Source organism: Microchirus variegatus, assembly GCF_963457635.1.
Source record: "Microchirus variegatus genome assembly, chromosome: 16".
NCBI classification, from domain to species: domain Eukaryota; kingdom Metazoa; phylum Chordata; class Actinopteri; order Pleuronectiformes; family Soleidae; genus Microchirus; species Microchirus variegatus.
Window position 1 is genome coordinate 17,425,648 of NC_139817.1, and position 13,785 is coordinate 17,439,432.

At 41.8% G+C, this 13,785-nt stretch overlaps 1 protein-coding gene across 1 annotated transcript in view; it reads left to right on the plus strand.

The window, feature by feature from the left end:
- LOC310938077 (non-selective voltage-gated ion channel VDAC2) overlaps positions 1 to 10,016 on the plus strand; it is a 32,407-nt gene extending 22,391 nt beyond the window's left edge. The window contains exons 7-9 of the mRNA XM_083902496.1: positions 129 to 279; positions 386 to 443; positions 6,670 to 10,016. Of these exons, the coding sequence (XP_083758622.1) occupies positions 129 to 279; positions 386 to 443; positions 6,670 to 6,761 (301 nt within the window). The 3' untranslated portion in view covers positions 6,762 to 10,016. The remainder of the gene's footprint in view (positions 1 to 128; positions 280 to 385; positions 444 to 6,669) is intronic.
- Positions 10,017 to 13,785: the final 3,769 nt, after the last annotated feature.

The following is a 13,785-nucleotide window of genomic DNA, read 5'->3' on the forward strand; positions in this document are numbered from 1 at the left end:
AAATGTCTTCTCATGTTTGTTTTTTTGTTGTTGTTTTTTAAGACTTGGTTGTTAATAAGGCGCAAGGAGGGCATTTTGTAAAGTGTAGTTTTGTGCACAGTCGTCTCTGATGTGTTTTTCTCTCTCAGTAATGATGGAACCGAGTTTGGCGGCTCCATCTACCAGAAAGTGAATGACGAGCTGGAGACAGCGGTCACTCTGGCCTGGACCGCCGGCAGTAACAACACTCGATTTGGCATTGCTGCCAAATACAAGCTGGACAAAGACGTGTCTCTGTCTGTGAGTGTGTCAGCAGTTTATTTACAGCAGTGTTGTGGAGGCTAATTCTCCCCAAAAAACAGTGTTGTTTGTATCATGTTTTATCCTGTTATTTTCTGACCTGTAGGCCAAAGTGAATAATGCCAGTCTGATCGGAGTGGGCTACACCCAGAGCCTTCGATCTGGTAAGTTTTCTCCCTCCTCACAGCAGTGTGATATACACCACATGAGCCCAGTGTAAATACATACAAAAATATTTAACTCTGGAGACAAACACTGAGCATATTGATGTTAAGTGTATATTGCTAAGTGTTGGTAAATACACACGTGAAAACCAGACATATGGACTGTTGGTCTAATGGCATGTTTCTACTGCCTAGCCTCGGCACGGTTTAAGTTGCGATTCTTTTCTTTTTTTAATTAAAGCTCCACAAGGTACACATTTAAATAAAAAATATCTTCAATAACAAAAGCCTATAAAATGAAAAAGGCCAATCTTTTTCTGAATTAAATTAGGGCTGTCAAAATTAACGTGCTAACGCAGGATGATTAATTTGTGGAATTCACTCGTTAATAACATTCCTAGACATTGTCCTCCAGAATCTGCTGATATTGCAGACTTTCTGTTAATCACATAAACTTTATTTCACTTCTCAAATATCACTGTTTGTCTCCTATATGATATATTTAACTGAAATTTCTTATCCAAACAACCAATAATTTATAAAGGAAAATCATGAAAATTTACATGGTTGCCCAAGCTTTTGCATACCACTGTATTTCCATCATCCGTTTTTGTTGTTTCATGAAAACAATATTTACTATATATACTTAAGAGAGAAGGATCAAAGATTGACACATATTTCTAATATCAAATCAAACTGCCTTGTCTCTGCAGGCACTGATGAAATACATTGAAGTAGCTCTGTGGTGTAGTGTGGATGGATCACAGTCTGTTACTGAATGAGCTGATGATGTGCTAATAACTCTCAGCTCGTTGCTAAATCATTAGCATCACAGTCAATACTTCATACACAAAGCTGTGTCATTTACACATGATTCAAGCACATCAGCACATGTGGAGCTGGTTAATAACAATGCAGCCACATAACGTTCTGAAACGCACTGTGGATTATTAAAAGAAAAAACGTCCCTGTATGTGACTGAACACTAACGTTAGGTAGATTAACAACATTAATGAAAACAGCATAAGGAGATTGAGCGGTGCTGGCGTCACCATCTTAGACAACTACTGTGTGTGTCCTGTTCTCTTTAGGCCGCTGAATAATACATCGGTTTGTTGTTTTTGTGACGAGGAAGTCTGCTAACACGTTAGCATAAAGATTGCTAGCCTAAAATGCTAACAAGTCCAGTCACATAGCACAAGATCTGTGTCTGTCTCTGTCTTTGTCAAGAAGTTTAGCCACAGTTTAATTATTTTCCAGTTCTCCTTGCCTTTGGAATGTGAGACCGCCACACCCAAACTAGGAATGATTTACAGCGATCAAACAACCTTAATTCTAATACAAAGTATATGTTTTAAGACCCACAATACTGTGATTTGAAGCATGTAGTGGCTTCTTACAAACTTCAAGTTGAACAATTTTGAAAAAATGAAAATCCCTCATTTTGAAAAAGAAAATGCTTTTTTCATGTTTTACTCGTTTTGCAACGTGGTTTTAAACACTCCGTCGATTATGATGGTACTTATCTTCATTATCGCCGACCTTGTCGTCTTCAAACATAATTCGAAGTTATCAGCGATGACGTCATCGAAGACGAAACTCCTCAAAATCACTGGCTTCAGAAATCTCTCCGCTGTCAAAGTCCTCCATGTTTGCTCGATGTAATTTCAAAACAATGTCGCGAGGAACCCTTATACCCCCGAAAATTAACGTATCCTCTTTCCCGGCGTCTTTGGTAGAATAAAACGCACAGCTGCTCTCCTGGCGTCAATGATAGAAGTGCGGCAATGCTTTCCCGGCTTCAATGGGTTAATTTGGCAATCTCAGGCACTAATGGCGCTTTTCTACTACACAGTCCTGGCACGGCTCTGCACGTTTTTTTTGCTTTTCCATTAGCGATTGTACCTGGTACCTGGCACTTTTTTTAGTAACTGCCCTGGTGAGGTTTAAAGTGAGCTGAGCTGATACTATATGTGACATTGTCATACTGCCATCCACTGTTTGGTAAGAGAGTGTAGTCACTGGAAGAGTCATGAACAAGACTTGCACTGCTGAAAGCTGGCGTATAGAGCAGCGAGCTGCATCACAACCCCTGGTGCTGTATTTTTACTTCAGTGACTGTCAGTGCTCCGGTCATGAAGGAACTACTGATCGATTCTGTGAACTAATTTTTTTAACTGGTTGTAATTAGGGCTGGGCGATATGGCCTAAAAATAAAATCCCAGATTTTTTAAAATATATATATACCAGATCCGATTTTCGATTTTGATCGATTTAAAAAAAAAAATAATAATAATAAAAAAATAATAATAATAATAATTTAAACTACTTAAGACAAAATAATTATTCATATGGTGTACTATGTGCAGATGAATGACGTTTTACACACACACACAAATGAGTGACTTGTGACTCATATAGGGCCCTATGATTTCCGTGTTAACGGAATCACGGACGGAATCGCGGAATTGGCCAATAAAAACGGAATCTAATGTTAAACGCGGAATATCGCGGAAATTGACATAATGTGACTGAAATGCTGTCATCGTGAGGAGAAGGAACGTTTGTCTGGAGAAATGTTCCGGGGAACGCTCATTCGTGGCACCACCCGTGCATCTCCCCACAAACACTCACCCGGCCAGGATTTCCCCCAGTGCGTGTTGCTTGTTTATTTACTTTATATACACTTTTTTTTTTCTAAACCGCGGAACAAGTGCGCTGCGCCCGCATGTAACCGGCGAGCGTCCCCTTGTCCAGGTGCCGATTGAAACTCAAGTCACACCATCAAATACGCCATTATTACGGTTATATTGTTATATGTTATATTTAGGAATGCACCGATAATTCGGCGGCCGAAACACGGCGAGTAAACTGTGGAACATCGCCTGTTAAATGCTGGAAAGTCTCTGCGCAAAAGTGAAACTTATGAACTCCCCGCGACTTTCACTTCACAGCAGAGAAAATTCTCTCTCTTTGAACAGTTAACTAAAGACATCGGCTCATCTGATGCATCTGTTATTCCCTTAATTGCAGAGTTGTAGGGGTAATATTGAGTGTAGAGAAACGATCCAGTCGGATACGGAGAAGCGCACGGCGCAGGAGAGGGAGAACAGTACAGCGCAGGGGCGGTGCGCAGAAATCCGTCTGCACCAGATGAGGGGGCACTACCACTTTTTTATTTATGTTTATTATTATTATTTTACTTTTAAATGTGACCAGCATTGCATGGCTTGTTTTAAAGGTCACATAGAGTGGTCCTGTTGCACATATATGTCAGTTATGGAGGTCTACTTACATATATTAAGTTGTTTTTATGGTCAAAATCCTCCTAGTTGATGTAAACGAGCCGATTGAAATCTGTCCTTTTCGAAGCGCTTGTCAGTCGAGCTATTTTTAGCCATAAACCTCGCCCGAGAAGACAGAGTGTGTTGTGATTGGCCAGCCAGCGTAGAGCCTTCCCACCTGTGTTGTGATTGGCCAGGTATCTGGAAGTGACGTAATCTATCACGTCAGCTCTCAGAAGCGCAGCTCCCTCTCTGGAGCGGTGGATGCATTGCTACTCATTATCAAAACATTGTTTTAACAGTGTTTAAAAATAGCTTCGTCACGACTCCCCGCCGCAGTCCCTTTATGACTTTAAACCGGAGTCAGACCCAGAGTCAGAAGACACTGTTGCTCGTGAAACACCTCCACAACGGACGCTATTCTTCTTCTGCGGTTCAATGTACGCAACCGGATGTGCCCGGACTACCGCCCAGAGCAGGACGATCGGTTGTTCAGGAGAACCGCTGCTTACGTAACGTTAACGGGATTTTCAGTGATCTCGTTGAGCCCCGAGATTACAATAAAACACAACTTTCTCAGCAATGGCTGAACTGTTTGTTTTCGAACCGTCAGGCTTCATAAACAAGGTAATGACGCAGATACACACCAAAAAAAACAGCGATAATAGGAACTTCCGGTCTAGTTCCGCTTTAAGATTCACTGGCATTTACTTAATTAGGATTTAACTTAAGTCAAAACAATTGAACAATTGAGAAGTCAGTGGATTCATTTCAGTGGACATTTTATTCACTGACACAAAAAGCACACATTCTATGGTGGTAAAGTAAGTATAAAAGGTAAAAAAAACAAGAATAAAAAATAAATAAAACAGAAAAAACGGAATTCTAAAAAATTAAAACGGAATGTGGAAAAAAATAAAACGGAATTTGGAAAAAAATAAAACGGATTTCATAGGGCCCTACTCATAAAGCAGTTGTTTTCGGTATTGATTAAAAATATTTTTTCCTCCATGACCAGAGCACAGTCTCTGGGCTGAAATACAGCGGCAGTGTGATGGACCAGACCAGATTCCTCTGTTAAATATTGAGATTTTAGACCTTTCCCTGGTAATTGTATGAGATTAACCCTCATTTTTAGGATTGTTAAGTCTTTTTAACTATCTACAGTTCGGCTTGATCCTTGTCAAGTCAAGTCAAATTTATTTATTTAGCACATTTACAAACAGCTGAGCCGCAACCAAAGTGCTTCACAAAAAGTGCTTAAGTGCAAGTACACACAAAAAAAGTGACTGATTTGAAATAATGTAGAAAATTTTAAAGGTAACTAGGGGCTGATACTTAAAAAGGAAACACTAATTGTAGGCTAGTGAAAAAAGGTGGGTCTTTAACTGCGACTTAAAAATATTTAGGGACAGGGCTGCTCGAATGTGTAGGGGGAGGTAGTTCCAGAGTCTGGGGGCTGCAACTGCAAAGGCTCGGTCCCCCCTGGATTTAAGCCTGGTCCTGGGCACTTCCAACAACAATTGGTCAGCTGAACGTAGTGCTCTAGATGGGATGTGGTGGTGGAGAATATCAGACAGGTAGGTGGGGGCCAGACCATGGAGGGATTTGTAGACAGTCGGAAGAAGTTTAAAGTCAATGCGGTAGCGGATTGGGAGTTGTGATTGATCAATGCCTGTGTAGAGAGTGTTGCAGTAGTCCAGTTGAGTCCAGTGAGGTTATGAAAGCATGGATGACTCTCTCTAGATCCCTCTGGGGCAGGTAGGCGTTGGTCTTAGCTAGGGTTCTCAGGTGGTGGAAGCTTTTTCTAACTACTGTGCTGACTTGCTGCTCAAATTCAAAAAGTTACTGTCAAAAATCACGCCCAGATTTCTGACAGAAGGCCTGTTGTTAGCGGCAAGAGGGCCCAGGGAATCGGTGGGCCGGAGAAGGCCGGAGAGTTTTAGCCAAAAACAATGGTCTCAGTTTTGCTCTCATTGAGGTTGAGGAAGTTTGCACCAATCCATGCCTTGATGTCAGCCAGACAGTCAAGCAAAGTGAAGTCTTTGTTGAATTTAGGTGGACGGTACACCACTGTACACAGAACGGGGACATACAGAATTAATTCAAACAGTTGCAGTTCAAAGCTACCAAAACCAGCATGTGGAATCTGCTGGCAGTGAAAAAAAGACTTGTAAACAGAGGCCACGCCTCCTCCTCTCTCAGTCGCTCGGGGGGAATTAAAAAAGTTACAGTCCAGTGGAAGGAGTTCAGAGAACGGCATGTTTTCGCCTGTAGAGAGCCAGGTCTCACACAGAAACAGATAGTCCAGCTCCCGGGAGATAAAAAAGTCACTTGTCTCTGCAGGTGTGAAGGTCACCCTCTCTGCCCTGATCGACTGGAAGAACTTCAATGTGTCGCACAGACTCAGTCTGATACAGTCACATACAGCGCTAAGGTTTATGATCTCGCCGCTCACCGGTGCAATCAGCGATGCTGTCCCTAAACACACCAGACTCCTCTGTTAAATATTGAGATTTTAGACATTTTAGGATTGTAAACTAGTTTTAACTGATCTACAGTTCTGCACTGTTTTGCTTGATCATTGTGTCAGACGTCTCTTCCTGTGCACTCTCGCTGTTTTCCATGCACGCTGCCATATTGATATTGTCGGAGAACTGGTGGGGGGAGGGGAAAGGAGTGGAGCCGTGCAGAGGCGAGGCGTGTGCACACGTACCATAACATGAAGGAGGGTTTACTGCAGCCGGTAGTGTGGGTTGTTTGGTTCCTCATTTCAGGGATGTGTCATGTGGTCCATCATGATATACAATACAGTCTACAGTTCACACTTACATAGTCCTGAGAAGCAGATGATGGAGAGCACACCTGGGTTAGTGGACTGCAGGTGTGAAGAGACTTTAAAATGGTGAACACTGAAGATTCTCCGTCTCTTGCCTCTGCAGGTGTGAAGGTCACCCTCTCTGCCCTGATCGACGGGAAGAACTTCAATGCCGGCGGACACAAAGTCGGCATGGGCTTCGAGCTGGAGGCATAAAGGAGAGAACTCTCACCTGTCAACAAAAAAAAAAAAAACAGCCCAAAACCACATCACCCTTTTCACACACACACTCACACCACTGTCCCTGTCTTCCTCTCACATTTTCCGCTCTTCACATTTCACAGGTGCTTGTGACAGTAATGGTGGCCTCTCAGCACCATGAACACCATAGTTGTGCAGCCCAGAGAGCAACTGGTGTTTTTTTAATTATCACTGATTTTAATGGTCATGGAAGGCAACACCTTTTGTTTCCCTTAGATCAGGGATGCCAGGGTGAAATTGGACAGGGGGCCAGATCGTTTTCAAGTGAGACCTCAGGGGGCCGAATTACACTTTCGGACTGAAAAGGCCAAACACTGACTCAACAAATGGATATGTAGGCGATTTGAAATTATTCATGAAGGCCCACACATCAAAAAGAAATTGCATTGGCACCAAAATATCCTCACAATGAGGCCTACAATTACATACATTACAATTACAGCCTAAAGCAGGAGACCCTCTAAAAACACAACATTTTCCTATCCATGTAAGAAGCCTACATTTATAAATTGTGTAAACTGTTAATTTTATTATATTTATTGAAGGCTTGCACATTAAAACACACCAATGCATAATTAGGTCAATTAAAAGATGACAAGTCTGCCATCAGCACTACCAGCACAGCTGCAGCTGAAGATTCCACTGAAAATTAAATGTATACCGTAATTTCTGGACTATTGAGCGCACCTGAATATAAATTGCCCTTTAAAACCACTGAAGTTGTCTTCTGTAGCGCCGGACCCGAACAACCCCAGAACGACTCCATCAGTTACAGTCTCTCCCTCGCCATCGCTCCCACCGCCACCCTCGTCCTGAGGCGAATCTGTGCCGTTCTCTTTATCACGGAGCTGTCCAGCCCCCCGAAACTCACCGGTGATCGCAGTCTTTCCCACACTACCCCTCGCTGTCGGGATGGGCCGTCCCTATCTTCCCCGGGTCCTATGTTCCCAGCTTTGTATGTGACCGGGGAACATAGAACCCTTTCTTGGAAAAAGGGTCTTATATTCCCCGCTTTCACCCAAAAGGACCTGGGGAACATCGGACCTTTTTTAAAAAAAGAAGGGTCCGATGTTCCCCGCTGTTGCTGGTCGATGAACAAACGGGGGAAGCACTCTCTCTCTCTCTCTGCTAACAGATGTGCAGCTGACAGTGACAGTTTTCCTCTCGTCTCTGAACAATCTGATTATATAAATGTTGAATCGAAATGTTTATTAATAATAATAATAATAATAATCGATATTAATAAAAATATTGTTTATGTTTTCAAATTTTTACCTGTAACCGCCATGCTTGTTTGTGGACGACCAGAGAATTCACAGATTTGCGCCGACATTATTGGGCTTGCTGCACTCTTAACCAGTCTGTCCAGTCAGGCTACTACACACACCAACGCACGGCGCAGAAATTATTTTCCAGACTGGTAGTATGTTTGACAGAAGTTTTTAATGCAAAAGGAGGTCATACAAGATACTAATTAAATTTTCGTTCCATTTTTTTTTGTCATCCACTGTAAACGCTGTAAAGGTTTGTTGCATTTATGAAATTATAGAACAACAAAAAGAAAAGTCTTGACATTTTATTGCTGTTTTTACCTGTTATAACCAGTACTGCGGGAAGGGCTGCTGGGGGTGCTGCCCCCTGCTGATGACCCCAAAATGTAAATTGTCGCGGAGAGAGAACATTTCCACTCTGCACCGCATGAAGACATGGTTACGCACATCTTCAGAGGCTCGGAGACAGTGTGGTGTTGGTATTGCATAGTGGAGCCTTACACAGTAAAGGGCAGGGACATAACTTTTTTACTTCACTTGAGTTGGCAAAAACATCACATCACCAAGAAAACAAGCCTGGTTGGTAGAGTCAGAAGAGAGCTTCTCCCGTGTGTGAAGACACAAATGCCACTGTTCACCACACAGGTGCTGCAACGTGACAAAGCGTCACTGACTGTCAGCCAGGGCAAAACAAAAAAATGTCTCCATTTTGATCACTGTCCACACAGCTGTGAAAATCACGAGTGGGGAAAAGGCTAAACCAGACCGGTTACAATTCAAGCTGCTTTCCCTTCAGCTGCCACGCGCAGATGTCCAGTAACAGTGGTTTGTAATATCCTCGACCAGGCTGCAACAAATGCCTCAGTTCTTTATATATAAAGAAAATTATGTGTGTGATGACATGGAGAAACTTCATCGTGCGCCTCACAACGGAACTGCACTGTCCACATGAGCGCAAAGTCCGAAACGTGTTCCCCGGGTAAAGCGGGGAACATAAAAAGGGTCCCATGTTCCCCTGTCACATACAAAGTGGGGAACATAGGACATTTTTTGGGAAAACCGGGGAACATAGGTACGACCCTGTCGGGATCCACCGGCAGACCCAAGCAAAAGCCGCTCCTCGCATGCGGCCAGCCCCAGACTTCTCGCCGCTGATCATCCAAGCCGTGTGAAAGCAAGTAGCGGTTTAAAGTCCGGAAATTACGGTAGCCTATATATTTTAAAATTAGATGAAATTAAAAAAAATATTTTCCCCTTATCACCCCACGGGCTGGATGGGACATACAGTCAGGCCGGTTCCGGCCCACGGGCCGTAACCCTGGCATCCCTGCCTTAGCTGAAGTAGTATTTAGTGTATGTGTAGCTTATTTAACCTTATGTAAAAAAGTAAAGTGGAAAAAAAACAGCATGTGAAGATTAAAAGGTTGATGAAGAGCTTGAACGCTTGTTATAAAAAAGCAGTGCGTTTTGTTGGTTGGAAAACACAACAGAGGAGTTTGTTGCAATGTGTGAATTCATGCAATCATTTGTTCATCAGGTTTTATTAGCACAGGACTGAAATACTTAAGTGTGTAGGAATTGGTGACTTCTAATGATAGATTGTAACCAAAGGGAACTAAGTTGGCTGTAGAACACTGGAAAGGATGTCATTATCAAGCATGCAAAGAAGTCCGTCAGTTGATAAGGGTTCTCGTTGATAGATGTTTAAGTTGTTTCATGCACTCCATTTACAGTATGTGGACCAAGCTCGTTTTTGTTTGTGTGGTTGTCTTATGTTTTAAACATTGGCTCTGGCTGGTTTGTTACAGTGGTTCAAGATGCCTAAAGTACATTCAAAAAAGGCTGATTCTAAGGCTATAAAAGCCCAACAATAATTATTTTTCAGGGGTTATCAATGGTTACTATATTCAATTTCTACCAATAAATGCTCCCTAAATCTTATACACTGGCCCTTTTAAAAATTCCATTGCTTACAAGTCTATTCCTTTGCTACATCTTGTCATTAGGTGAAATCAATGTAGTGGAATCTTCAGGTAGTTTGTGTAGTTAGTCTGTATTTCTACGACATTGTTTCCATCTATCTGTCCTGGCATGACAGTCTAAGTGTTTTGCAGGGGTCCGTTTCACAAAGCAGGTTCAACAAACTCTGAGTCTAACCCTGAACTCTGAGTTGATCTACTCTGAGATAGGAAACTCTGAGTTTTCGGTTTCAGAACAGCTGATTTGAGTTAGTTTGTTCAACTCGGAGTAGTTTCACCTCGAGTTAAGCGCGTGCACCACAAGTATAAAAAGACAGAATGAATGGAGCCCCGTTTGGACGAGTCACCATGGCAACGGGGAAGCGGAGGGTGACGTTCTTCACCCACTGGAGTTGGAAATATTAATGCGCTCATACGGTGAGTTTGAGAAACTTTTTAGAAGGAAGTGCAACACAGCAGCAAAAGAGAGGGAGACGGCGTCGGAGAACACTGCTGCTGATGCGGAAGTTTAAATGTCGTTCTTTGCACAATCACAATAATATTACAGCGGGAAACTGCTTGAGTTGTAGACAATTAATTTATTTAATTTAGGTGTAATCCCGCGGGGGAGAAGCGCACTTGGCAGCAGTTTAAAATGAAACCTAAAAACATTGTTCAAACATAAGACCTCGGTATAATCTCATGGGATTAACCTCATATTGATCATGTTTTACATAAAGTAAATATGAAGTGGCTGTTTGATTGTACAGTTGTTTTATCCCCAGCATAATGATGTTTTCACACATAAATGACTTCTCATTCTTTATATCACATTCAAGTGCACTGCATCTATGACGTTCTATAAAAGAAAAATGTGTAAATTTGTAAGTAAAAAAAACAAACATTTAAACCACAGCGCAACACACAATATCTGCTGTGATGTGAGAGCGTGACTCCGGTTGTTAATGTTAAAATATAAGGACTGATTAGGTTGTGAATGTAAATGATTGGACTGTGACGTGAAACGGTACCGCTCAAAAAGAAAAGTTTGTGGAAATGTAAGAACATCTATGCGCGGTCTGATAATCATCTCCTGACGAATATTGAATTCTCTGCACAGTAATGCTGCACCTTCATCCACGGGATCACTGTCAAAAGTACATGGTTGTGAAAATAGTCGCCACCTAATATAACTTCTAATGTAGACGCAGAACAGACTTCAACACTCTGCTGACTGAATGAATGTGGAAATCAATACCGTGTGTGTCTGAAAGAGGGCGGAGACAGAGAGAAACTCAAGGTTTGCGGAGAAAAACATGCTCCCGACCAGGTTAGTTTCAAAGAGCATGTTACCATGGTAACTGACCGAGAGCTTAAGTTATCTCTCTCTGTGAAACAGGCTAGAGTTACTCCTCTTTCTCTGGTTTGACTTACCTCCCTTTGTGAAACGGAAAACTCGGAGTTTCCCTCATTTCAGGGTTAACAGACTCAGAGTTTTCACTAAACCTGCTTTGTGAAACAGACCCCAGGGGCCTGTTTCACAAAGCAGGTTCAACAAACTCTGAGTCTAACCCTGAACTCTGAGTTGATTTACTCTGAGAAAGGAAACTCTGAGTTTTCGGTTCCACAACAGATGATTTGAGTTAGTTTGTCCAACTCGGAGTAGTTTCACCTTGAGTTAAGCGTGTGCACCACAAGTATAAAAAGACAGCATAAATGGAGCCCCGTTTCAATGAGTCATCATGGCAACGGGGAAGCGGAGGGTGACGTTCTTCATCCACTGGAGTTGGAAATATTAATGCGCTCATACGGTGAGTTTGAGAAACTTTTTAGAAGGAAGTGTAACAGCAACAAAAGAGAGGGAGACGGCGTCGTTTAAATGTCGTCCTTTGCACAATCACAATAATATTATGGGGGAAACTGCTTGAGTTGTAGACTATTAATTTATTTAGGTGTAATCCTGCGGGGGAGAAGCGCAGTTGACAGCAGTTTAAGATGAAACATAAAAACATTGTTCAAACAGGTAAAACCTCGGTATAATCTCATGGGATAACCTCATTTCGATCTTTTTTTACATTGTGTTAATAAGTAAATATTAAGTGGCTGTTTGACTGTACAGTTGTTTTATCCCCAACATAATGATGTTTTCACACATAAATGACTTCTCATTTCTATCATGTTCAAGTGCTCTGCATCTCCGACGTTGTATAAAAAACTCCCATTTATAAAAAATAAATATAAAACGCAGCACAACACACAATTTCTGCTGGGATGTGAGAGCGTGACTCCGGTTGGTATTGTTAGAAATGTAAGGACGGATTAGGTCGTGAATGTAAATGATGAACTGTGACGTGAAACTGTACCGCTCAAAAAGATAAATGTCTGGAAATCTATGCGCGGTCTGATTATCATCTCCCGACGAATATTTAATTATCTGCGCAGTAATGTTGCACCTTCATCCACGGGATCACTGTCAAAAGGACACGGTTGTGGAAAATAGTCTCCACCTAATATAACTTCTAATGTAGACGCAGAATTATACTACGCCAAAACTAATGAATGACCTCTGAAAGAGGGCGGAGACAGAGAGAAACTCAAGGTTAGTTGAAGAAAACCTTTCAGCGAGCAGGTTAGGTTCACGCGTTTTTTGCCAGGGTAACTGACTCAGAGTTAAGCTGAACTGGCTTTTTGAAACCGAAAAACCAGAGTTTCCCTCATTTCAGGGTTAACAGACTCAGACTCACAAACCTTCTTTGTGAAACAGGCCCCAGGTGTAAGTAGTAGTTCAGTGGCACCACTTCTTCTTAACTCACTTATATCTAAACTCGGTGTTGCCTTCTGCTATCAGTCTCCATCTACCCTGAACATACAAAGACAACTGTCCTGTCTCATAGCTTTATGTCCCACGTGTCTGTCCTACTTTTTGTTTTGTTTTTCATCTAAATCCGTTCACATGATTATGAGAATCATAGTTGTTTGTCACTTAGACACGGTACCAAATTTTTTTCCAGTGTTAAGGGAATTCTAATAATGATAATAAAAAAAAGAAATGTCTATTAAAACTGTTTCTGAATATCTGGACAGAATTTTGGGTGAAGGGCAAAACTGAGTAAAATATAGCAGCTCACGTGATGTCCACAGACTGCTCCGCTGTTTGGTCAGAATGTCGTCACTGGAAGAGTCATGAGTGCGACGTCCGACAAAAGAATCAAACCGCACAATGCTGAACTGTAGATCAGCAGGGTCCTTCCACCGTATTTCAGTGACTGTGTCAGACGGAGTCTGTGCTCCAGTCATGCAGGAAGTACTGAACTTATAGACATAGACTAAACATAGACTTTGCCTGCTCAACGGAATACATTATAAGACCATCAAGTAAAGTTCACAAAGAAAATCAGTGTTTATATCTCACAGGGGCACACCAGTGGCCTGTCTTCCACTGCCTTATTTGGTTTGTGTCAATTAAGTAAATCCAAATAAAAAAAAATATCTATATACCTTTACCTGTATAAATATTGTTGTTCACCTTAATCACTGACAGTAAATAGACATTTCAAAGATTAGTTTACCATGATGATTGAAAACAAGGAAAAGACTACCCTGACATTTCCCTTCGTCTCCATTACGTTGTAAATCATAGAAACAGACTTTAATCACAGAAGTTATTTATATACACAGCAGTCATTTTGAGGTGTCTCAGCAGGAAAAGCACAGCTATTGATCACATTAATGATGGCTCTGTTCACTTCA